The 24,463-nt window shown below is 49.6% G+C and overlaps 1 protein-coding gene across 1 annotated transcript in view; it reads left to right on the plus strand.

Annotated features, from left to right (window-relative positions):
• Positions 1-1,350: 1,350 nt before the first annotated feature.
• Positions 1,351-24,463, plus strand: part of ASPG (asparaginase) — an 83,457-nt gene continuing 60,344 nt past the window's right edge. Inside the window, exons 1-2 of the mRNA XM_090034659.1 lie at positions 1,351-1,873; positions 19,733-19,850. Of these exons, the coding sequence (XP_089890785.1) occupies positions 1,351-1,873; positions 19,733-19,850 (641 nt within the window). The remainder of the gene's footprint in view (positions 1,874-19,732; positions 19,851-24,463) is intronic.

A 24,463-nucleotide genomic window follows, 5' to 3' on the forward strand; every position in this document is an offset into this window, starting at 1 on the left:
TTTCCCTTCTACTGGGATAGTCTCCCTCTGTGCCCGAAGGATCACGTCCTTTACGAACGACCACCCTTCCTGGACTCCCCTCTGGCCAATACTCTTCTCCTGCAGTGCATTGTTGACTAGACTTCTAAGCACACTGAAGTTAGCCTTCCTAAAGTCCAGCACTTCCACCCTCCTGGTTATCTTACCCACCCTATGCTGTATGGTGAATTTGATTGATTGGTGGTCACTGTCCCAAGGTGACCATGAATCTGCAGCTTCCCCTACCAGTCCTCCCCCGTTGCCAACATGAAGTCCAGTAAGACATTCCCTCTAGTGGGACCAAATACCTCGTGCGTTAGGTGAAGGTCCTGTGCACAGGTTAAGAACCTACGTGAACGGTTGGATTTGGCTGACTGTTCCTCCAAGCAGATGTCGGGTAGTTTAGGTCCCCCATGACAACCACGTCCCCAGACTGTACGGCCTCTGAGAGATGTCTCAGGAACTCCAAGTCTGGTGCTTCCTCTTGGTGTGGTGGCCTGTAGCAGACCCCCCCCCACCAAGCCCCTTTCCCCTTGACTTCCATGTATCCTAACCCACAATGCCTCAACTTTCTCCTCCCTTGATCCCATTTTGATTAGGGTAGATGTGTAATGCTCCTTAACATAGAGAGTAAACCCCCCCCCGCTGGTCCCTTCGGTACAACCTGTAGCCCTCAATGTGCACTGCCCAGTCATGGGTAGTGTCCCACCAGGTTTCTGTTAGCCCCACTAAATCCAAGTTCTTATCTGCAAGAAGGAGTGTGAGTTCTTCCTGCTTGTTCCCCTGCTCCTAGCATTAGTATAGAGGCGCTTGAGCCCTCTGAATGGTGCCTTTGGTGCCCCTCCCGTACTGAGGCCCAAAGGGCCCCTTGGAGGTTAGGGTCTGTGCAGGAATAGCTGGTGAAAGATCGCAGCCTGTTGTTAAGCTCACAGAATTTAACTTTAAGCATGCTCGATTATTGTGGTGCAACTTCCTTTCAGAAAAGTGCAAGTTCATCTCTGTGTCCTCAGATCTGAAGTGTTTTCGAGAGAATAGCTTGGAAAGAGTTCAGCGCAGGGCAACAAAATGCTCAGCAGCCCACAAAGCAACAAGGGTTGTGTAGCCTGGAGAAGAGAAGACCAGAGGGCAGGGGGTGGGATTTGATAACAGTCTTCAAATACCTGAAAGGCAATTTCAGAGAGCAAGGAGATGGGCCTGTCCCCATGGCTTCGAGCTGCAGCAGGGGAAATGGAGGCTGGAGATTGGGAGGACGTTTTTGGTGCTGAGGGTGGCCAAGCGCTGGTTATTCTTTCAGTCTTGAGAAGAGGAGGGGGTTTGTGGCGGTAGGGAGCGATGGCAGGGGAAATGGGGGTGGGAGACTGGGACAGCCTCCGGCTGCAAGGGCGCTCGGGGACCGGACCAGGCCGCCTGGACAACCGGTGGCCTCGCCACCTCCGCCTCCGCCCTGGGAGCTTTCTAGGGCACTTGGCCGGACGCGTCATCGGGGCCGCTCTCGAGCAGGGGCGCGCCGGCAGCCCTCGGGGGGGGTTCCCGCCCACGGTCGGGTGGCGGGTGTGCAGGTCCCGCCCCACGGGGGAAAGAAAGGAGCATCCCTGCGAGGCCGGGCGAGTGCGGAGGAGGAGCCGGGCGGCGCTGCGGCCCCTCACGCGGCTGTCCCGGCGGAGCGGGGCAGAGGGAGCCGCTGTTTCCCCGGCGGCGGCGGCGGCGGCGGCGATGGAGGCGGTGCGCGCGCTGGGCAAGGCGCTGTCGTGCGGGGGGGCGGGCAGGTCCCCGGAGCCCCGCGGCGCCGCGGCCGAGGAGCGGGTGCTGGTCATCAACACGGGCGGCACCATCGGCATGGTGGCCGAGAGCGGAGGTGAGCGGCTCCCCGGCGCGGCCCGCTCCGCCCGCTGCCGGCTCTGTCCGCACCCGCGTGGTGGCTGCCCTTTCCTTTCGCTTTCCTTTCAGCGCCTCGCGGCCGTGCTGCGCGCCGGGGGAGGGATGCCCCTGCCCCGGGCTCTGGGGAGCAGGGTTTCCCGTGACAGCCCGGCGCTGGCTCCAGCCCCTTGGATGCTCAACCACTTGTCCCCCTCCTTTATTTTCTGCCTGAGTGACAGCTTGAGGCTGGGTCCGATCACTTGGTGGTTTCCTGTGCTCTTGCTGCTTACCCGGTTGTCCCCCTCTCCTCTATTTTCTGCCCCAGTGTAGTGTTTTCGGCCGAATTGAATCCCGATTTGTTTGAATCCTCGCAGACTGCCGTTCATACCTGTTCTGGGCCTGTTCTCTCCGTTGTCAAGCTCACTTTGAATTCTAGTCCTGTGCGCTCAGATTCTCCCAAACTTCCCTCCCCCGTCACCAGACTGGTGTCATCATAGACATGTTCTCAGTCCTGCTCCCCAGGGTTTGAACGAAGATGTTGAGGGACGCAGGACCTGGGCCACACTCTGGCGACATCCCACTTGGTGCTGCCTTCCGGTTCGATGGGGTAGGTCTGGATGGTGCAAGACAGCACCAGGCGTCTAAGCGCTCCATGCTGGCTCTCAAACCACAAGCAGCGTAGCATAAAGGCAGCACAACAAGCTTTTTTGGGAGCTGCGCCATGCTAAAACAGCTGCACTTCTTCCAGGTCAGGAGCTAGCATGCACAAAGGAAGCAGGGCATGGCTTGGCTCATGTCGCGTGGGGCAGTGCTCTGGGTATTTGGCAAAGTTAGCACCGCCAGGGGCGCAGCTCTTCAGCTGAGAGGAAAGTTCCTTGATTTGGGCTTGTAGTTAATGTGGTCTCTTGAGACCGCAATCTTCCTCAACACCACAGGAGCCACATTTTATGAAGCACCTATATTCACAGATCCATCAAAAGCAAACTACTTTTGTTTATCGTCTGCTGGTGAAAACTGGCGCTGTCCCTGTAACTCGTCTTGAGCAGACACTTTGTCAAGGTTTGAGGCTGGCGCATAGATGAGACGCTAGCAGAGGTTGCAAATACAAGACAAGTGATTTCGGGAGAGTAGCTTGAAGGTACAACAAAGGTGGATGTCTATTCTTCTAGTTAAAAGGGTTTGCAAATAGTTCCTCCTCACACAGGCATTTTGGGAAGTTTCCAGAGACTTTGAGATTTTGTGAACGGTGGGTATCAGTAATAGGATTACAGCTAGTCTTGAGTTCTTGACTGAAGCCGGTTTTTACTGGGAAAATGCCAATCTGTCAGTAATATTTTAAGGAAACTATTTGGTGTATTTTTGAAGGACATTTCCTGAAACAGGCAGGACTTTGTTGGAACCTGGCAAGCTTGATGAGGAACCTGGAGCTTCCCAAATCTGTGGCTTCCCCAGGAAGATTGTTCTGGGTTAGGGTCTCTGGCTTCCAGGCTTCTCATTACTGAGTAGACAGCCTTGAAGCCTCGGCTCTCGGAGGGGCTCTCAAGGTCTAGTGTGAGGGAATCCAGAAGCCCTAAGTGCTCTTGCTTGAGACTGGGGCCCTAGAACCCCGGGGGCATTTTTATGGTGCTCTGGGGGTGGGAAGGAGGGGAGCGCTTTAATTAGAGCAGCTCTGAGCCACACTAAAGCACCCAGGGTGTCTTGCGTCCTCACGCTTCAAAATAGCAGCAGGGGTATTTTAGTTAAAGTTTGTTGAATGCGCTTTAGTTAAAGCTGCCCAGGTGCCATACTGAAGTGTGGGGATGCTGATACATGAGCCATGGAGACTGGCTGGAGCATGCTAACTGGCTCGCTTCAGCAGACTCAATTGATCAAGTCTTCTCTGATGCGCTGCAGTTATGGCGCAAGGAAGCAGCGACCCTGCATGTGTATAGGCACCCTGGGCTCCTTGGTCTGAAGAGTCGAGTGTCTCAATAACTGTCTCTCACTGTCTTTTAGTTGGGGGTTATGAAAAGGAAAGAGATGCTTGAGGGCTGTTGGGTGGGGAGAGGGGGAGTAGGGTATTCATGTGGTCAGTCAAATTAATCCTAATTCATTGGTCTCCGTGATTGTGTTTTGATTTATATTTTTTTAAGGATCTGTCTGGTTTGCCTAAACATGACCTTTTTCTTACCAATTACAATAAACATCGAGATCTTTCCATTCTACTTTCTGGATACTTCCTCCTCTCTCTCCTTAACTGCATCCTCCTAATGCTGAATAATAATGTGTGTATTCTTTGGTACTGGGAAACTGAAAGACACTAGATTTAAGGAGACAGATATTTACTTGTTTTTATAAGAATTTAGTCTGTTTTTGAGCTTTGCTCTGCATCATGTCAATCATTAATAGAATCTCATTTTGCTTGATTTACTTTCTCACAGTGGTACTGGATGACTATATCCAGATTCACGTGCATTCTCAACTTGTTTCTAGCAGCAGATTTACTCTCTGATAGTCTCAAGATATGCAGAAATCTTTTAGCTGTAAAGAAAATAGGGACTGACCAGAGTAGATGTTTTTTTTTTTAAACAAGCCTTCGTTCCTGCATTGTGGTATCACATTCTGTTTGACCACAGGTTGATGACTGCAAACAGTGCTGATTTGTAGCTTTCCCTGAGCAAGAACGCCTACTTTATTTTAGGGCAAGATAAACTTTGCAAGCATCTAAATTAGGTGAAGCATCATAGACTGAAACTGTGCCATCGCTGATTGCCTTCAAAGGTAGTTAGCTCTTCACAAATCTGGTGCTGGACCATGATCCTGTCTCACCTTTCCCTTTTTGCAGTCAAACAAGCTTCTGCAACAAGTGCTTTTGGATTCTTGTTTATTTGGTTGGGGGGGGTGTTGGCATCTAGTTTACTAAGGTAAATTAGATGTTTCATTTGGAGCCAGCATCTCCTGGATGCCCCCTGAGGTCTTGTCAGTCCATTTTGCCCTGCTTGAAGGTATTGTTCCTATGCCTTGCTGCAGGTAGCCTGAGCCAGGCCTTTCCCCTTGGCTAGGATGGAGAGCTTCCATTATTTTCTGTATAACCATCTCTTTCCTTTTGTATAAGGGCCTCAGCCCTCTGAGATGGGGAACTCCCAGAGTTATTTCAGACACTGGGTCTGCCCTAGATTCTTCATAACTTCTGATTGCTTCCTCCCTGCAGCAGTTTTCTCTTCTAGGTCAGCAAGGGCAAGCTCTCCATCTCATAGTGCTTGGTTACTTGTCCCAACCATTGTCCCATACCCATCATCTAAAAGGAGGATAATAAGGCACAGCAGGAGCTAAATCTAACTCCCTTTAAAGGTTTGATGTTCTATACTGTAAACCAGTGGTGACCTATTATTTCTGCCTGAGAACCAGACGCAGTTCAGAAAGGTCAAGTGTTGCAACAGGTTGGAACAGCTTCTCTGTCCTATTCCTCCTCTTTGTGCCATCTGATAGGTTAGAACTGAAACCACATCCACATCTCCCTGCTCAAGAATTTTCTCAACATAGATGGGCATAGAGTTACGATAACCTGCGCCTTCCCCATATATGTCTGTAGGAGGAACTTGAGATGAGAACTATTTCAGTGCAAATGGTGGGAGGTGTTTGAAGAGGCGGCGTTTCAGCATTTGCCTCTTCCCTCTGATAGATTCATAGATGCTAGGGTTGGAAGGGACCTCAACAGGTCATTGAGTCCAACCCCCTGCCCTGGGCAGGAAAGAGTGCTGTGGTCAGATGTCCCCAGCCAGATGCTTATTCAGCCTTCTCTTAAAGACCCCCAAGGTAGGGGAGAGCACCACCTCCCTTGGAAGCCCATTCTAAATTTTGGCCACTGTCATCGTGAAGAAGTTTTTCCTGATGTTTAGCCTAAATCTGCTCTCTGTCAGTTTGTGACCATTGTTCCTTGTTACCCCAAGAGGCGCCCTGGTGAATTTGTAGGCGGCCACAAGATCACCTCTCAACCCTGTCTTGCGGAAGCTGAAGTAATCCAGGTCCCTCAATCTCTCTTCATAGGGCTTGACCTGCAAACCCTTAATCATACAAGTGGTCCTCTGGACCCTCTCAAGGTTATCTACATCATTCTTAAAGTACTGTGCCCAAAACTGGACTCACTACTCCAACTGCGGTCTGACCAATGCCTCATAGAGGGGAAGCATCACCTCCTTGGTACTATTTGTCATGTGATGGATGATCAAGTGTGGTACTATTTGTCATGCTGATGGATGATCAAGTGTGGTTAGCTTTGCTGATGCTTTCGTCACACTGATGACTCGTGTTCATCTTGGAGTCCACTATGACTCTGAGATCCCTTTCCACTGCTGTGCTGCTGAGAGGGTCACTTCCCAGCTAGTAACTGTGCTGGATATTTTTATGTCCTAGGTGCAGCACTCTGCATTTGTCCTTGTTGAACTGCATCCTATTGTGTTGGGGTTGATTCAAACACATCTTTTTACAAAAAGCCTGGCTCATGAAAACATACTTCCACTTCCTAATCAAAGCATTGTTCTAATATGGTTGTACGGAAAGATCTGAGTTTAGAACTTCAAGACCTATAGGGTAGAAATCAAAAGTCCAATTTCGATTCTGGATGCTTCAAAACAACACTTCATAAAATGAACATCTTGGACAGTCTCCTGTTTGAATGTGATGTCCAATAAACAGCACAGCACTTAATCAAAAGCTGCAATCTTTGCAAATGCCCAGGTGGGGTAGATGGAAGCTGTACGTTGAGTGATAATACCAGAGAGTGGCTCCTAGATTTGGAAGTTGATGTCTTATGCCATTAAAGAGAAGGTAGAAATTTGTTGCAACAAGTTGGGAGGACTGAGTGGGTCACCTATTAACCGTGCAGTTTGGAAGATAACACAAATGTCAACCTGTCGAAAGCCCATTTAAAAGCAAGAAAAATGACAGCTTAAATGGGCAAAGGGCTTAAGAATGTGTTTTTGTTATTCACGTCACAGTGCAGATATCTAGGATAAACTAGTGAGAGAATAGCTTGTTTATGTCCAGGTCCAGCTTGATACCAAGCAAATAAAAATTAGCAAATGGACACCCAAGACATTTGAAGTTGTGCCTTGTGCTTCAGAGCTACAATGAGTCTTGTTCAGCAGCACAGCAGAAGTGGCCATTTGGGACAAAGTTAGGAGCAGTAGCTCCTGAATAGGAGAAGCATGGGTTTTAATTGAACGAATGAAATGCCTGAAGCTTGAAAGCATGTTAAGTATATTTTGTAAAACAAAGCACTCTGGCAGTAATCCAGACAAGCCTAGTTAAATGCTGGGGCAGTCTTGTGAGAAAATTTGCAATTTTCTTATAAGAAAAGCCTGCTACTTTATTTAATGCAAGCCAGGAAAGAGATTAGCAAGTTCCTAAAGACCTTCTATTAGGTAGTACAGACCCCAAGCCATGGGGGGCAGCTTGGCACTCCCCTAGCATGTACACAATTCTTGGTACATTAGAAAAAATAATAAGGGAGATGGTTTCAATTTCTGCATTTCATATTTAACTACAAATGTTTCATTTGTAAAAAAAAAAAATAAAAAAATTTAAGAGGATGGAGCTGGACTGTTCTTGGTGGTGGCAGATGTTGGAACAAGGAGCAACAGTCTCAAGTTGCAGCAAGGGGAGTTTAGGTTAGATATTAGGAAGAATTTTCTCACTAGAAGGGTAGTAAAACACTGGAACAGGTTACCCAGAGAGGTGGTGGAAGTTTGGAGGTTTCCAAAACCCAGCTAAGACAAAGCATTAGCTGGAATGATCTAGTTGGGGTCAACCCTGCTTTGAGCAGGGGGTTGGACTAAATGACTTCCTGAGGTCCCTTCCAACCCTGACTTTCTATGATTCTGTGCATTCGGAATTATAATTTGGCCTCTTCTCCCTCCTCTTTCTTCTACAACTTGTTTGGCCCAAGGAAATCAGTTAGCCCCAAATTAAAGCAAACTGGCACTAGTCCAAAAACTGGGTTTGAGAGCTTGACTTGCAATCTGAGCAAGAGTTCTGGACAGCTGAAATAGATTTATTCATATGAAGTTTGTTGGTAGAATAATTGCACTAAAGAGACTTACATTTGCACTGTAACTTGAATGAAAGTTATTTATAAATAGTTGTAAGGGGGTGAAGAAGGCACCGGGCTTGGGGGAGTCCCGAGCTGATGCGACCCGGCGTGGCTCGCGCGCCGTGGCTTATGGTGGGCGGCGGAAACTTACCTCCTGCAGAGACCCGGAAGCAGCAGGTGCTGGAGCGACCCGGACCGGCATAAGAAGAGCATCGGAGCAGCACAGTGGCACAGCAGATCCGGAAGCAGCAGGTGCCAGAGCCGATGCAAGCGGGAGCGCTCTCCAGTGGATCCGAGCCGCTTGGAGGTGTGGTCGGACCTTCTGGGGTAAGCAGGTCTCCGCAGTGGGGCTCAAAACCCAGGGAAGTGGGCCCAGCAAGGCTGAAGAGGGCTAAACGCCGTGGAGAGCAGCAGGGACCCTGTATGGGCCGTAGCCGTAGCGGACGGCAATGGGGCGGACGCCAGGGGCAAAGGAGTCACCGGTACATTCTTTCTTTTATCTTATAGATTTCATAGACATTAGGGCTGGAAGGGACCTCGGGAGATCATCGAGTCCAGCCCCCTGCCCAAAGGGCAGGAAGTCAGCTGGGGTCATAGGATCCCAGCAAGATAAGCATCCAATTTACTCTTGAAGGTGTTCAATGTAGGTGCTTGAACCACCCCCGCTTGGGGGCTCGGACAGTAAAGAAATTCTTCCTTATGTCCAGCCTGAAACGGTCTTGCAGGAGTTTGTGACCGTTCGACCTCGTCATCCCTTGGGGTGCTCTGGTGAACAGACGTTCCCCCAGATCCTGGTGGTCACCCCGATAAACTTATAGGTGGCCATCAGATCACCCCTGAGCCTGCGCTTTTCCAGGCTAAAGAGTCCCGTGGCTCTCAGCCTGTCATCGTAAGATCTGTTTTCCTGACCTCTGATCATGCGCGTGGCTCTCCTCTGGACTCTCTCAAGCTTCTCCACATCCTTTTTGAATTGTGGAGCCCAAAACTGGACACAGTACTCCAGCTGCGGCCTCACCAAGGCCGAGTACAAGGGGAGAATGACATCCCGGGATTTGCTCGAGAAGCATCTATGGATGCACGCCAGCATTTTGGTCGTTTTACTAGCCGCAGCATCGCATTGGAGGCTCATGTTCATCTTGTGGTCAATGATGACCCCCAAGTCTTTTTCTTCTGTAGTGCTAACCAACGTAGCACTGCCGAGCCTATAAGGGTGCTGCAGGTTTTTCCTCCCAAGGTGGAGAACCTTGCATTTTTCGGTGTTAAACACCATGAGGTTCTCGTTTGCCCATTTGCTGAGCTTGTCCAGGTCAGCCTGGATCACCCGCCTATCTTCTGGCGTGGATGCTTTGCCCCAAAGTTTGGTGTCATCGGCGAACTTGGCCAGTCCACTCCTGACTCCAATGTCCACATCATTAATGAAGATGTTGAACAGTATGGGTCCCAGGACAGAGCCTTGAGGGACCCCACTAGTTACAGGGCACCATGATGAGTGACTGCCATCAATCACAACCCTCTGGGTCCGACCACGAAGCCAATTTCCCAGCCAGCGGATCGTGGTGGAGCCAAGGCCACAACTGGGCAGTTTGGCCAAGAGGTGATCATGGGATACCAGATCAAAAGCTTTTTTGAAGTCAAGATATATGACATCAATCTCTTCTCCCTTGTCCAGGTGATAGGTCACCTGGTCATAGAAGGAAATGAGATTGGTCAAACAAGACCTACCCGCAACAAACCCGTGCTGGCTGTCCCTTAGAATGTTAACCTGGGCCAGTCCCTCAAGGATGGCCTCCTTAATAAACTTTTCTAAGATCTTCCCCAGGATAGAAGTCAGGCTAATGGGCCTGTAGTTAGCCGGATCCACTCTCCTCCCTTTCTTGAAGATCGTCACCACATTGGCCTTCTTCCAGTCTTCAGGCACTACACCAGAGCGCCAGGAGTTTTCAAAGACCCGTGCCAAGGGCTGGGCTATGACGCTCGCCAGCTCCTTGAGTACCCTGGGGTGCAGGTTGTCAGGGCCAGCTGACTTGAAGGTATCCAGCTTCTCAAGGTGTTCCTTCACGAGGTCAGCATTGATGGAGGGTAGGGGATCCCCCTCACCCAGATTTCCCTGTCCCATAGCAGGCATGGGCATCCTGTGTGACTGATGAAAGACTGACGCAAAGTACCTATTTAATAGGTTGGCTTTTTCCTGGGCGTCAGTTGTCAGTTGCCCCATCTGGTTTAGCAGGGGTCCAACATTGCCCTTGCTTTTCCTCCGGCTCCCCACATACCTGAAAAAGGACTTTTTGTTGTCCTTGATGCCTGAAGCTAGTTGGAGTTCAGTTGCAGCCTTGGCTTTCCTGGTTTGGTCCCTGCAGGACCGGACCAGCGCGGAGTAATCCTCCTTGGAGGTGAATCCCGTCCTCCATCCTTTGTAGGCTTTCCTTTTTAGCCACAGTAGGTCCGCTAGGTCTCTGGAGAGCCAGGGGGGCTGCTGTGCCTTCTTGCTGCCTTTCCTCCGTGTTGGAATAGATTTAGCTTGTGCACTGAGGATCGCTTCCTTGAGAAGCAACCACTCTTCTTGAACTCCCATCTCCCTGGGGTCGTGGTCCCTGAGGGCCTGACCGACTAGCCACTTGAGCTTGTCAAAGTCGGCTTTTCTGAAGTCAAGGACTTCTGTGTTGCTGACTGACTTGCCAGCTTTACGGCGGATGGTGAAGGTGATCAGCTCGTGGTCGCTGTCACCCAACTTCCCATCGATCACTAGGTCGCCGATTAGGTCATCCCCCGTAGCCAGTACCAGGTCGAGCAGCGCTTTGCCTCTCGTTGGCCCATAGACCTCTTGGGTCAGGTAGAGGTCATCCACGCACGAGAGAAAGTTTTGCGCCCACTCAGATTTAGCTGAGTGATCTTCCCATGAGATGTCTGGGTAATTGAAGTCACCCATGACAACCAAGGTCCTGGAGCAAGCGGCCTCAGTCAGTTCCCGGGCAAACTCCTGGTCATGCTCGGGACTTTGAGTGGGAGGTCTGTAGTAGACTCCCACCGTTGTGTCCCCTGTGCTGAATTCCCCACGAATTTTTACCCAGAGGGTCTCTAGCTGTCCATGCCGGTTGCCAACATCAGCTTGCAGGGACATGTAGCTTTCCTTGACATAGAGAGCTACACCCCCGCCCCTTTTGTCAACACGATCCCTCCTGTACAGGGTATAGCCCTCTATACCCATGGTCCAGTCATGGGTGGAGTCCCACCAGGTCTCCGTTATCCCAATGACGTCATATTTCTTTGCACTGAGCAGGAGGACGAGCTCGTCCTGCTTGTTGCCCAGGCTCCTGGCATTAGTGTACAGGCAGGCAAGTGTGCCCTTGGGGGCTCTTGCCTTGACCACAGATTGTGCCAGGGCTGGGGCAGGGGTGAGCTCCCTTAAGTGCCCCCTTAAGTGCCTTGGTCCGCTGGCTTTGCAAGGGCCGTTCAGCGGGCCAGCAGGGGCAGTAGTCCCCCCATCCCCCAGCGGGCTTAGTTTAAAGCCCGGTGGAGCAGGTCAGCCAGCCTGGCTGAGAAGAGCCTCCTCCCCAGGGGAGAGAGGTGGAGGCCATCTTTTCCCAGCAGCTCGCTGCCTCTCTCTCCAAAGAGCGGGCTGTGGTCATGGAAGCCAAAGCCTTCCCGATAACACCAGCGCCGCAGTCTTTGGTTCACCGCGTGGATCCTCCTCTCCCTCCTCAGCCCATAGCCCGAGACTGGGAGGATCGAGGAAAACACCACCTGAGCTCCCAGACCCCTAAGCCCCGCTCCCAACTCCCTGTAGCGCCTCATGACCTGGCTGGGGGTGCTCCGAGCCGTGTCATTGGTGCCCACATGAATCAGGAGCATGGGGTAGTGGTCTGTGGGCCGGAGGAGCTGCGGGATCCTCTCCGCAATGTCTCGGATGCGGGCCCCCGGGAAGCAGCAGACTTCCCGGGCTAAGGGGTTGGGGCGGCAGATTGCCCCCTCAGTGCTCCGCAGGATGGAGTCTCCCACAACAAACACCTTACGCTTTGTCTTGGGGAGAGCGGGGCCAGTAGCTGCAGTCGAGCCTGGGTTGCCTGCGGGAGCTGGCAACTGCGTGGGCTCTGCCGGGGCTGCAAGAGATGCGAACCTGTTGTTAAGCTCCGGCGGGGCAGCGGCCTTGGTGCGGCGGGCCTTGGGGCCCTTGACCACCTTGGTCCATGCCCCTGCCTGGGCAGAGCGGGAGGTCCCAGAGTCCTCCTCTAGTCGCGGAGGGAGACGGAGCTCTCCCCTGCGGCTCCCGGGGGAGAAGGGCTTGGCAGTAGGAGTCTGTCTCCTGCTCACAGTCCCTGATGGCACGCAGTCTCTGGACTGTGGCCTGGAGCTCCTCCAGCTGACGCGCCAGAGACCCCAGTAGGGAGCAGACCCCGCAAGGGGAGGTGGCCATGCTCCCGGGCCCCAGAGCCTGGAAAAGGGACAGGCAGCCCCCGCAGCCAAGAGCCAGGGGCTCCGTCTGCATGGAGCCCGGGACCATGGGCTCCGTCTGGGTGGCTGTCTCTGAGGTGCCCAGTGGAGGGTCTGTAGAGCCCGAGGGGACCCGAGGGGTGCGGCGCGTGCCCATCCGTGTCATGCCTCTGGTAGGCTGGCTACGGCTGGGGCTGGCTATGGCTGGGGGGGGTTGCAGGCAGGGTCTCGTGCCTTCCCACGCCCTCCCCTGCGCGAACTCCGCGCTAACTCAAGCGCCTGTTTATGCAGCCTGTTCGCGTGGCTCCGGTGGCGGGGCTCCCTGGGGGGCTGGGCCAAGTAGGGGCCTGGGCGGGGGCTTAACCCGGCCTGGCACCAGGCAGTGGCCTCCTCCCGGCAAGCGAGGAGTTAACCCCTTCCCACCACGAGCCCGCTTACCTCCAGCTGTGCTGGGGGTCGGCAGGGGGCTCGGCGGCTGCTGAGGGGGTGTCTGGGGGGCTTCGGGGGAGTGGGGGCGCAGCGGGCTTCACCCGCGCGTCTCTCACCGCTCCAGAGCCTACCTGAGTGCGATGCGGGCGAAGCAGCCTGTTGCGGAGTAAACAGGGGGTGATTTCCCCACCCTTCGGCAGACGAGGTAGCACTGGGGCCAGCAGTTGAGATTTGAAGCCGGCAGTACACCCTAGGTGACCTCAGCCGTGATTTTCTTTCCGTTGACTTCACTGTGCTTTATTTTGGTGCTATCCTGGAGTGTGTTTTCTTCCAGGTTGGCGGATCTCCTCTGGCGGGCTTTAAAATAGGCTCGTCGGGGGGAGGGGAAGATGAGGGTGGGGAAGGCTGTGGACCACCAAACCAGGTGGCACCCACAAGGACAGCCCAGCCTGAAGAAAGAGAGCTTTGGGAACGTGAAAGGCAGGGGGTGGACAGCAATACGGCACAGGTAAGGAACGGGAAGGTTAGAGACAAAAAGCCCTTTAGGACTTGGAGCGAGGGGGTAGCAAAAGCACCAGTCACAGGGCTCAAGTGCCTATATACTAATGCTAGGAGCATGGGGAACAAGCAGGATGAACTAGCGCTCCTGGTTGCACTAAACGACTATGACTTAGTGGGGCTGACGGAAACCTGGTGGGATCCATCCCACGACTGGGTGGTACATATTGAGGGCTATAGATTGTACAGAAAGGACAGAGTGGGGAAAAGGGGGGGAGGGGTTGCGCTCTATGTTAAGGAGCAATATACATCAACCCTCATCAAGACAGAATCAAAGGATGAGGAAGTAGAAGGACTGTGGGTTAGGCTACATGGGGGGCAAGGAGAAAAGGATTTGGTGGTAGGGGTCTGCTACAGACCCCCACATCAAGGGGAAGAAATAGATTTGGGGCTCCTGAGGCAACTCTCAGAGACCATAAAAGCTAAAGAGGCGGTGGTCATGGGGGACCTAAACTACCCGGACATCTGCTGGGAGACACAGACAGCAAAGTCCCACCGCTCACGCAGGTTTCTAACCTGTGTACAGGACCTCCACCTGACGCAGGAGGTACATGGTCCCACTAGGGGGAATGCCTTACTGGATCTGGTATTGGCAATGGGGGATGACATAGTAGGGGACCTACAGATCGGTAGCCATCTGGGGGACAGTGATCACCTAAAAGTACAATTCAACATAAGGCGTCGAGTGGGTAAGGTAACCAGTAGGGTGAACGTGCTGGACTTTAGGAAAGCTGATTTCAGCAAACTCAGGCAATTAGTGAAGGATGCACTGCAGAGTAGTAGTTTTGAAATGATGGGAGCCCAAGAAGGGTGGCTGTGCCTTAAGGAAGCTATCCTTCTCGCACAAAGCGAGACGATCCCCGTGCGAGGTAAAAGAGGGAAAGGGGCCAGGAGGCTTCCCCGGCTGACCAGAGAAATCCTGGGCAGACTAAGGGCCAAAAGGGGAGCACATAAAAAGTGGAAACAGGGAGAGATCACCAAAGAGGAATATACCTCTTCTGCTCGTGCTTGTAGGGAGGCAGTTAGACAGGCCAAAGCTACCATGGAGCTGAGGATGGCAACCCAAGTAAAAGACAATAAGAAATTGTTTTTTAGATATATAGGGAGTAAAAGGAAGGCCCAGGGAGGAATAGGACCCCTGCTAAATGGGCAGAAACAATTGGTGACGGACAGAGGGGACAAGGCCGAACTCCTCAACGAGTTCTTCGCCTCAGTGTCCCTAAGTGAGAGGCATGACAAGTCTCTCACTGGGAGTGTAGGGAGGCAGCAGCAAGGCACCAGACTTCCATGCGTGGACCCTGAGGTGGTGCAGGGTCACTTGGAGGAACTGGATGCCTTTAAGTCGGCAGGCCCGGATGAGCTCCATCCGAGGGTACTGAAGGCACTGGCCGACATCATTGCAGAGCCACTGGCGGGAATATTTCAACGCTCGTGGCGCACGGGTCAAGTCCCGGAGGACTGGAAAAGGGCCAATGTGGTTCCCATTTTCAAGAAGGGGAGGAAGGAGGACCCGGGTAACTATAGGCCAGTCAGTCTCACCTCCATCCTTGGCAAAATCTTTGAGAAAATCATCAAGGCTCACATTTGTGAGAGCCCGGCAGGACAAATTATGCTGAGGGGAAACCAGCACGGGTTCGTGGCAGGTAGATCGTGCCTGACCAATCTAGTCTCTTTTTATGACCAGGTCACAAAACGCCTCGACGCAGGAGGAGGGGTGGATGTCGTATACTTGGACTTCAGGAAGGCCTTTGACACGGTATCCCACCCCATACTGGTGAACAAGTTAAGGGGCTGTGACTTGGATGACTGCACAGTCCGGTGGGTGGAGAATTGGCTGGAGGGTCGCACCCAGAGAGTTGTGGTGGATGGGTCGGTTTCGACCTGGAAGAGTGTGGGCAGTGGGGTCCCGCAGGGCTCGGTGCTTGGACCGATACTCTTTAATGTCTTCATCAGCGACTTGGACGAGGGGGTGAAATGTACTCTGTCCAAGTTTGCAGATGACACTAAGCTATGGGGCGAAGTGGACACGCCGGAGGGCAGGGAACAGCTGCAAGCAGACCTGGACAGGTTAGACAAGTGGGCAGAAAACAACAGAATGCAGTTCAACAAGGAGAAATGCAAAGTGCTGCATCTAGGGAGGAAAAATGTCCAGCACACCTACAGCCTAGGAAATGACCTGCTGGGTGGCACGGAAGTGGAAAGGGATCTTGGAGTCCTAGTAGACTCCAAGATGAACATGAGTCGGCAGTGTGACGAAACCATCAGAAAAGCCAATGGCACTTTATCGTGCATCAGCAGATGCATGACAAATAGGTCCAAGGAGGTGATACTTCCCCTCTATCGGGCGCTGGTCAGACCGCAGCTGGAGTACTGCGTGCAATTCTGGGCGCCGCACTTCAAGAAAGATGCGGATAACCTGGAGAGGGTCCAGAGAAGGGCCACTCGTATGGTTAAGGGCCTGCAGGCCAAGCCCTATGAGGAGAGATTAGAGAAACTGGACCTTTTCAGCCTCCGCAAGAGAAGGTTGAGAGGCGACCTGGTGGCTGCCTATAAGTTCGTCAGGGGGGCACAGAAGGGAATTGGTGAGTATTTATTCACCAAGGTGCCCCCGGGGGTTACAAGAAATAATGGCCACAAGCTGGAGGAGAGCAGATTTAGATTAGATATTAGGAGGAACTTCTTCACAGTTCGAGTGGCCAAGCTCTGGAACGGGCTCCCAAGGGAGGTGGTGCTCTCCCCTACCCTGGGGGTATTCAAGAGAAGGTTGGATGTGTATCTAGCTGGGGTAATGCAGGCCCAGCACTCTTTCCTGCTTATGCAGGGGGTCGGACTCGATGATCTATTGAGGTCCCTTCCGACCCTAGCATCTATGAATCTATGAATCATAAGCAGATGACCGATCTGGTCGGACGGTCCTACCTGGTGGATCGGGCGAGGGTGTAGGGATGGAGGAGCCCTCAGAACCCAGGGACCCCAGAGAAGAGGAGAATCTAATTTCTGGACTGTACGCGCCAAACCAACTGGACCGGTACAGATCAACATCCAACATCCAAATCGTGGCAGGCGATGCAGACGTGTACGTTCGTCCAAACAGGGATGAGTCTTCCCGGGAGCAGTCCCTAGTGGAGAGGTTGGGCCGGCGGCGGCCAAAGATGTACCTAGCCTCTCTCACAACAGTGAAACATGGAATAATGGAATCGTAGGAAAATAGGACCGGAGGGGACCTCTTGAGGTCAGCTAGTCTAGCCCTTGGCCAGAGGCAAGATTATCCCTATCCAAATCATCCTATACAAATCTTTTTCTAACTTATTTTTCTAAAACTACACAGTCATTTCTGCCACACAGTCACAAGGCATGACACCTTAACATGCTGTAGGCAAAGCAGGGGGACTGTGGTGGCTAGTGTCCTGCTGCTGCAAGGATTGTTAAAATAGTCTCAAGAGATTCATGAGGGCCATGCCCCCGGCTAGGGGAAGTTTAGAAAAAAAAAATCCCCATACTGTACCCATCTGACCATGGGGTAAAATTCTTTTCTGACCCCAAGTGGAGGAGCAAGATCCTATAGACAGGAACCTCTGGGTTTTAGCCCCAGCAGAAGCATTGGTACACCCCAGTCTTGGCTGTAGCCAACACTCAATGCTCCTGAGGAAGGCACCCTCCCCCCCACCAGCAACATGTAGCAACAAGTGTGGGGTGAGGTGGTGGTGGTGGGGCAGCAATTCCTTCCCAGCCCCTTACACCAACCAGCAATGCCCAGAAGCATGGGAAGCATAGTATAGTATAGACAGAGCTACTTCTAGATCAATGGTTGTCCAACTTCTTGAAGACCTCCATAACCTCCCCAAGCAGTCTATTCCACTGCCTTGCTCTTGTAACAGTGAAGAAGTTTTGCCTGATACTCAGTCTGAACTTACTCTGCTGCAACTTCAGCAACTGGTCTACATCCTACTCTCTGCTGCACGAGATAAAAAATATTTTTCCTCTTTTTTATGGCAGCGTTTCAGGCATTTGAAGACTGTTGTCACATCCCCTCTTAAGCACCTTTTCCACCAGCTAAATGGGTCTATTTCCTTTCAGCCTCTCTTCAGGTAGCTTGCCTCCCAAACCCTTTATAATTATTGTCGCCCACCTCTGGACCCTCTCTTCACTTCATGTTGTTTTAAAAATGTCTAGCCCAGAACTGCACACAGTACTTTAGATGAGGCCTAACCAGTACTGAGTAAAAAGCACTATCATCTCTCATGTCTGCACCTAATGCTTCTGTTGATGCAGCCCAAAACTGTATTTGCCTTTTGTGTAGCTTCCTCATGCTGCAGGCTTATACTGAGTCTGCGATCTACCAAAACTCCTAGATACGTCTGCCATGCTGCCATCCAGCCAGGTGTCACCCATTTTGTTTTTGTGTTTTTGATTGTTCTTCCCGAAGTGTGGCATCTTGCATTTGCCAGCATTGAACTTCACCCCGTTAGCTCCAGCCCAGCTTTTCAGTTTGTCAGGAGCTGTCTGAATTGCACTCCCTGTTCTCTAGTGTGTTTGCAGTCCTTCCTAGTTTCATATCACCTACAAATTTGCTTAAGAAGCTTTTAATTCCTCTAGGCCTGGGGTCAGCAGCAACCGGAGGAGCTGCCACCACCTAGGCTGCCTAGAAACGGAGTCCAGCCATGGAGCCACCCCACCCCACAGGCAGTGGGACACCGTGGGCCGGGCCAGACGGCACCTGGGCCAGATAGGACTGATGGACCTGCCCCAGGCTGGTCAAAGGCCCTCTGCGAGCCAGTATTTTGCTCGCCTCAGTCTATCTTGTAGTAGTTTTTTGTAGCTTGCAATTCTTCAATTTGTTTGAGAAGCTTGTCCCCTTCCTTATTCAAATAATCCTGTGATAAAGTCCACAAACAATCTATCCATTGAATTCTGGTCATCTGCCCCTAAGTAGTTAGTTTGTCAAAGGAAGAGATCAAGTTTTTTCCATGCTATTTGTTCTTAATGAATCTGTGCTGGGTGATTGTGATCAACGCTTCCTTCTCCAGATGCTTATAAATGGACTTTCTTGTGATATGTTCCAGTAGCTTCCCAGGTATCAAAGTGAAGCTAACCAGTCTGTAGTTCCCCAGGCCCTTCTTTTTGCTTTTTTTTTTTTTTTTTAAAGAGGCTCTGTGTTGGCCATTTTCCTGTCCTAGGAGACAAGATCACTACCAAAGAACTTCATAAATATTATTGCCAAGGGCTCTGAGATCTCCTCTGCCATTTCCTTCAGTGACCTAGGATGAAGTTCATTGGGCTCTGCTGACTTGAATTCATTCAGACCCATCAAAACTCTTTATTTCTTTTGTTATTTTATCCTTCAGCTTGTCTCTTTACTTATCCAAATAATCCTTGTTTGCTGTCTGGTTGCAGCCTCATTTTTTTGGGTTAAGATTGAGGCAAATAAACTGTGGAGTAGCTCTGGTTTCTTAGCATGTTCTGTTAAGAGTTTGCCCTGGCTATTTAATGGTGAACCCATAGCTTTGGTCTTTATTTTCTGGCCAACATGTAGATACTTTTTCTTTTTGTCTTTTAACTTCCCTCGCCAGGTGTAGCTATTTTTTTCCCCTTTAATGTCCGGGTTTTTTTTGTCCCTGCTAGTTCTTGTGGTTTCCTGGCTGCCCATCTTTCCATTGACTGTATGCTTTCCTTTTGCATTTGAGGCATCCCGGAAGCTACTTGTGCAGCCACTTGGGCAGACTTTTGCATTCCAAATTTTGGATATTCAGACAGTCTTGCCTAAAATTGGCCATTCATATTTAAGCTCATGGTTCAATTTCAGCTCATGTCTCTAAAGCAGATAGCTTTATGTTACAGTTGCAAGGGCTGTCCAGGAGCCTGTACTGTTGAGTTGTACTTGTGCATTAAAGACAATGGAATGTGAACAAAGCTTCAAAACTTTGCTGTGTAGCAAGTGGGCAATATTGTGTTTGGTCTTTATTGCATACAGGATTCTCTTGTGTTACAGTGCCCAGTACATGTCGAGAAAACAGTCATTGTGGAGAAGTTTGTTCATCTATAAATTGTCTTTAACTCAATTCTTAGAATTTAAAATTGATCTAAAAGCGTATGAATTCTAAACAGGTAAGTGTGTAGTTTCATTTCCTGCTTTCTGATCATGTTAAGGAAGAAACTGATAGCAATTGCTTTTAAAACTAAATCAACACAGAAAATGAGTGTGTTTTATGGAGTAGGTGTAGATTTAAATCAGTGCTGGGATTTAAATGGAAGTGCAGTGCAAAAATGGAGAAGCCAAAGAGCAATCAACTAGAGAAAAAACTGGAAAATTAACATTTTGTCAATGGTTCTTCCTTTTGCCTTCTCCCTATTACTTGTGTTTTTGTTTTTTAGGACTTGCTCCTGAGCCTAACAAGTTAGTAAAGGCCCTGAAAAAAATGCCGATGTTGCATGATAAGGCATATGCCCAAGAAAGAGTCCCTGAGTTTCCAGATGACACCCTGGTGCTTCCGTAAGTACCTGAGAAGAAAAAATGTCTTGCTTAGTTAGAGGCATTTGTAGAGTACTCTGAAGCCTTAGCATGGAAAAGTCTTCTGGTGTTCCTGTGAAATGAACTTGGGGTCAACTAAACTTTTCAGAGAGTAAATAAGCCCCAGGACTTACAAACAAGGGGCATCTTCAGACCATCCTCACCGTCTCCTTTCCAGGGTTGATGTAAATGGAGCATGGGCAGGAGTGGGGATGAGAGCTTATTTTCCTGATGTGTGACTGAGCCCTTTGCTTAGCTGTTCAGGCATACGCTAGGTTAAAAGGGACTTCGCTAACAAGCATTTGAGATTAGATGTGAGAGATTCACATTTACTTTTGATTTCTCCCCTCCATGAAGTAGTAAGAATCCTTTGTGTATGAATTTCTCTAAATGGCCAAGCAATTCTTCAACAGGTTCTTGACTGGAGGGACATTGCAAGAAAATTAAGTTTAAATATTTGAAAACATGAACTAAAATAAGATTTATTCAGGTCCTATCTTGACTATTTCACCAGTGTAAATAATAGCTCAACAAAAATGTTATCTTGTAGTATTAAAAACACATCAGATAAATCACTACAGTGGCTTTTTGTAAATTGGGAGTTAACAAAATATTTATATTATTTTGAAACCAGAATGCCAAATCTCTGTTTTCACCTTGCTTGAGTCCCTGAAAAGCCACTGACACATCTGTATCTGTGACATGCCTTTTATTATCCCTGACATTAAGTCCACACAAAGTGGTGAGAGAGATGACCCAGCCACCCCTAGTGTTAAGGTTTTTTTTCAGGTAGTTGTATAGAGTAGAGGTGGATTTCATTTGCTGCCTTAGATCAGGGTGCTAAATATACACCCCATGGGTCAGATGTGGCCCATAGAGCCCCGCCATCCAGACCTTGGTGCTGCTCCAGAGTCTGATCGGACCCACACGGGGAATGGTATGCAATTGTGGTATACCTCCTCCCCCTTATCTTCCCCAACATACTGGATCTACCAGCTGCTTCAGCCAGTCTGGGACCCATGCTGCATGCAACATGGATCCCAGAGTGGCTGGAATGGGCACTGTGAAGTACGATCCAGCCAGAAAAGCAGCTGCGCCATATGCTGTGGCTCCCCCAGTCAGATTATACCTCACATGGCACCTGCTCTGGGACATGTGCTACACACTGTGTCCCTCCAGCTGATCTGGGGACCTGTGCTGCATGCAATGCATGCAACGTGGGTCCCAGTCTGGGTGGAGCAGTCACAGCCCCAGTGCGGCTGGTGTGAGCACCGCACATGGCACAGTCTGGGTGGGGCAGCCACGACATCCAGTACAGCTGCTGCTGTACTCAAACTGTGCTGTACATGGTGCTTGTGACAGGGCGGGGCCTAGGGGTGCCATGAACTCCCCTAGTGCCCCCTACCGTGCCAAGTTGGTGTCAATGCACCCTCACCATCTCACCCGCCACGTCTCGTGTTATTAGTGTTTAAGGGAGGCTGCCTTTTTATCTTCTTTGACACGGTGCCCTGAGATGTCCCAGTCTGTGCCCTGCCTTCGGTGACTCGGTGCCCTAAAGCCTTAGGGGCTACGCATAGCTCCTACCACCCCTGTACCACGCCTCAAGCCTTGCAGATATACCGGACGTTGTCTGGTCAGTTCCCCTCTTGGCGTCCTCATGGGTGCCCCCTGGCTTATCTCACAGTTGTCCGTGCCCTCATGGACGCTCCCTGACTTCTCCGCACTCCCACCCGCTCAGGGCTGGGGCCTTGCCTCGCGATCTCCCGCCTGCTCAGGGCTGGGGCCAATGCACCCCGCAAATGCTGCAACCTCTCCAGCGCCAGGAACCCCCATGCTACTGGGGAGTCCCTCTGAGGCCTCCTCCAACCCCTAATAGCCTCACCCGGTCCTCCAGTGTTATAAAACTACAAAAGCAATCAACATAATAACACGAACCAATCAGCTGTAACTCAAAACTAAGCCTCCTGGCTAAAGCGTTCTCTAAACCACACCCCATGTCGCACCCATAACTAGTGAGTTGTACCTCAAGGCCTTTCCATTTTCCCCTTTCAGGGCCAAGCTCTTTTTCTTGATCTAACAGTGCTCCTTCGGTCCAGCTGCCGGTTGGGAGAGGCAGGGAGAAAGAGGGAGCACCCACAACCTCCTGTCTGTGTTTTATAGTGGTCAGCCCTGCCCCTTCCGGTCAGCTGACCCACCAGGTGCCGCATACAGCTGCTTTTCAGTAGCAGGCACCTTAGTGCCCTGCTGCAGTGCCCCTCCCAGTTTCTTTGGGGGCCGCACTGCATGCAGCATGGGTCCCAGACCAGCTAGAACAATCACTGGACCAGGTATACTGGGAGGAGTGGGAGTGGGTCCATGGGCCCAGTCCAGCCTAGCCTACAGACCTGTCCTATGCCACTAATCTGGCCCGTGAGGTTGGATGAGTTTGACACCTCTGCCATAGGTGAAATAGTGACTTATAGTGTGTATTTACTGATCTGCATGGCACATAATACAATTGCTGCTAGGTGCCAAATGCAGTTACCTTGTCAGTAATTCTCAAAAGTAATTTTGGTAATTTAAATCAACCACCCTAGTTGTTGTAGGTTAGAAAGCTTAGCCTTTCTCCCAGATGTACGTTTAGCCCATCTGGGGTGCTCATTTGCTACTGTACTAGTATATAATCAGTGTTAACTGTGGATACAGTATACAGCATAATGTGAATTATCTCCACCATATGTCTGAAGAAGCAGCAGCTAATTAATGCAACCATACATTGGCTTCATGCTTTAATTCTACAGTCCCTGCTGCTGCTGCTTAAAAACCCTAAAAAAGCCAATTGTTTTTCTCCCCTAAATTTATGCAATATTATGGTAATGAGAGATAGGCTTTATAATTAATCTGCATTGCTTCTTAACTGTTGGGCAATGATTAATAAGCTTATAGGTTTTATTTAGAGGGCAATATGCTAATTTGATATGTTCCCCAGCTGTGATGAATGACTGCAACCCTGTAAACATTTTACATTACACAAAGAAAGTGGAGTGTATTTTACACAGTATGTCCAGAGTAAATAGAACTGTGGCTGTTTGCTGCAACGGTGGAGATTTGAACTTGTTCACTGAAAATCATCTTCAGAGGAAAAAATGGGAGATCTAGGCTTGGAAGTAAAGCAAGGCTTTAGATTTAGTCAGATCGTTGTCGTAAGTCCTTAAACATTTAAAAATATCCAGAGCAGGCAATAGTGGAATGAGGCTATGGTCAACATAATCTTTTTATAGAGTTTTCCCCTCAGAGATATTTTATTTAAGCTATTTTAAGAAAAAGGGATCTCTTACTTGTAGGTGATTTTTAAATACTTTATAACTGAATAAAAAATTATGTAGAGATACTTTTAAGGGAGTTGAAGTGGTGAAACCATATTAGTAGGCTTTTTGAGGCTGTAAGAGCATTTTGTGTGATAGATATGAATTAATAAAAAATGAACTAAATAGCTAAAGTGGTTTTAAAGAAATCTGATGAAGGGCCTAAATGGATTGCAAATTAAAAATTCTGTCTTGTTCTTTTGACACATTTGATTGCTGCTTCATAAAACTAAACATAGCAATATTTTATTTGCTTTTATCTTTCTTATGTTGTCATGATCTAAGAAAGATTTAAAGTAGAAGGTTAAGAAACTTTGCAAGATTTGGGGAGGAGAATATGGGAACATTTTGTGGACTTTGTATATCAATGTGATAACCATAGTGTATTGAAACGGAACGTTTTGTGACCTAATGATTTGTTTTTATGGAGGTGTTTCCACCACTAGAAAGAGAGATGACTGACCACCTTGTCATTTGTCAATGGCACTGAAATGTTTCCTTTTTAAACAGTGCTGGTTTCTCCTTTGTGCGTGTGTGTAAATATGGTATTTAAAAAGGCAAAATCTTATATAAAAATGAATTTCTTAGCTACGGTATGGCAATTATGTATGAATAAAAACATTAAGCAGATTGTCTGAACATTCATGTTATAAGCAATTAAAATATGCAGACCCACTTCTGCTGTGATGACTATATGAAATTAGCTGATTAATGATGGATTAATGCCAGCTGGAGATAATTGGCTCTTCCTTGGGCATATTTCTATTGTTAAAATATATATTCAAGAATAGTACACGTTATTGTTTACCCTTCTTCCCATCTGTGCGCCGTTTGCCTTTCTAACCTGTAAGCTGTTTGGAACAGGGACTATTTCTTACTATGTGTTTTGTACTGCACCTTACACAACACGGTCCCTGATTTTTATTGTAATCTTTGTGTGCTATCAGACAAAGATTATTAAAAGCTTTGTGAATGCCAATTATTGCAGCTGATAACTAACTCTCCTAAATCTGTAACAATTGTTAGACCATAAAAACTTACTGAAATAGAAATTCATTGTGAGTTGCTTGTTAAGAAATTCTCAGATTCATTGGTTCATAGATTAAAACCAGAAAGAAGTGGTAATCTGACCTGCTTTATGGCAGAAGCCAAAAACCTCACCCAGTAATTCTGTCAATCCCACAGCCAAATGGACATTCATATCTTTAGCTGCAGAAAGCTTCTGATATCAAAAGCTATTCTGGCCTCTGT

Source organism: Crocodylus siamensis, chromosome 2, assembly GCF_052110815.1.
Source record: "Crocodylus siamensis isolate JL-2025a chromosome 2, ASM5211081v1, whole genome shotgun sequence".
NCBI classification, from domain to species: domain Eukaryota; kingdom Metazoa; phylum Chordata; order Crocodylia; family Crocodylidae; genus Crocodylus; species Crocodylus siamensis.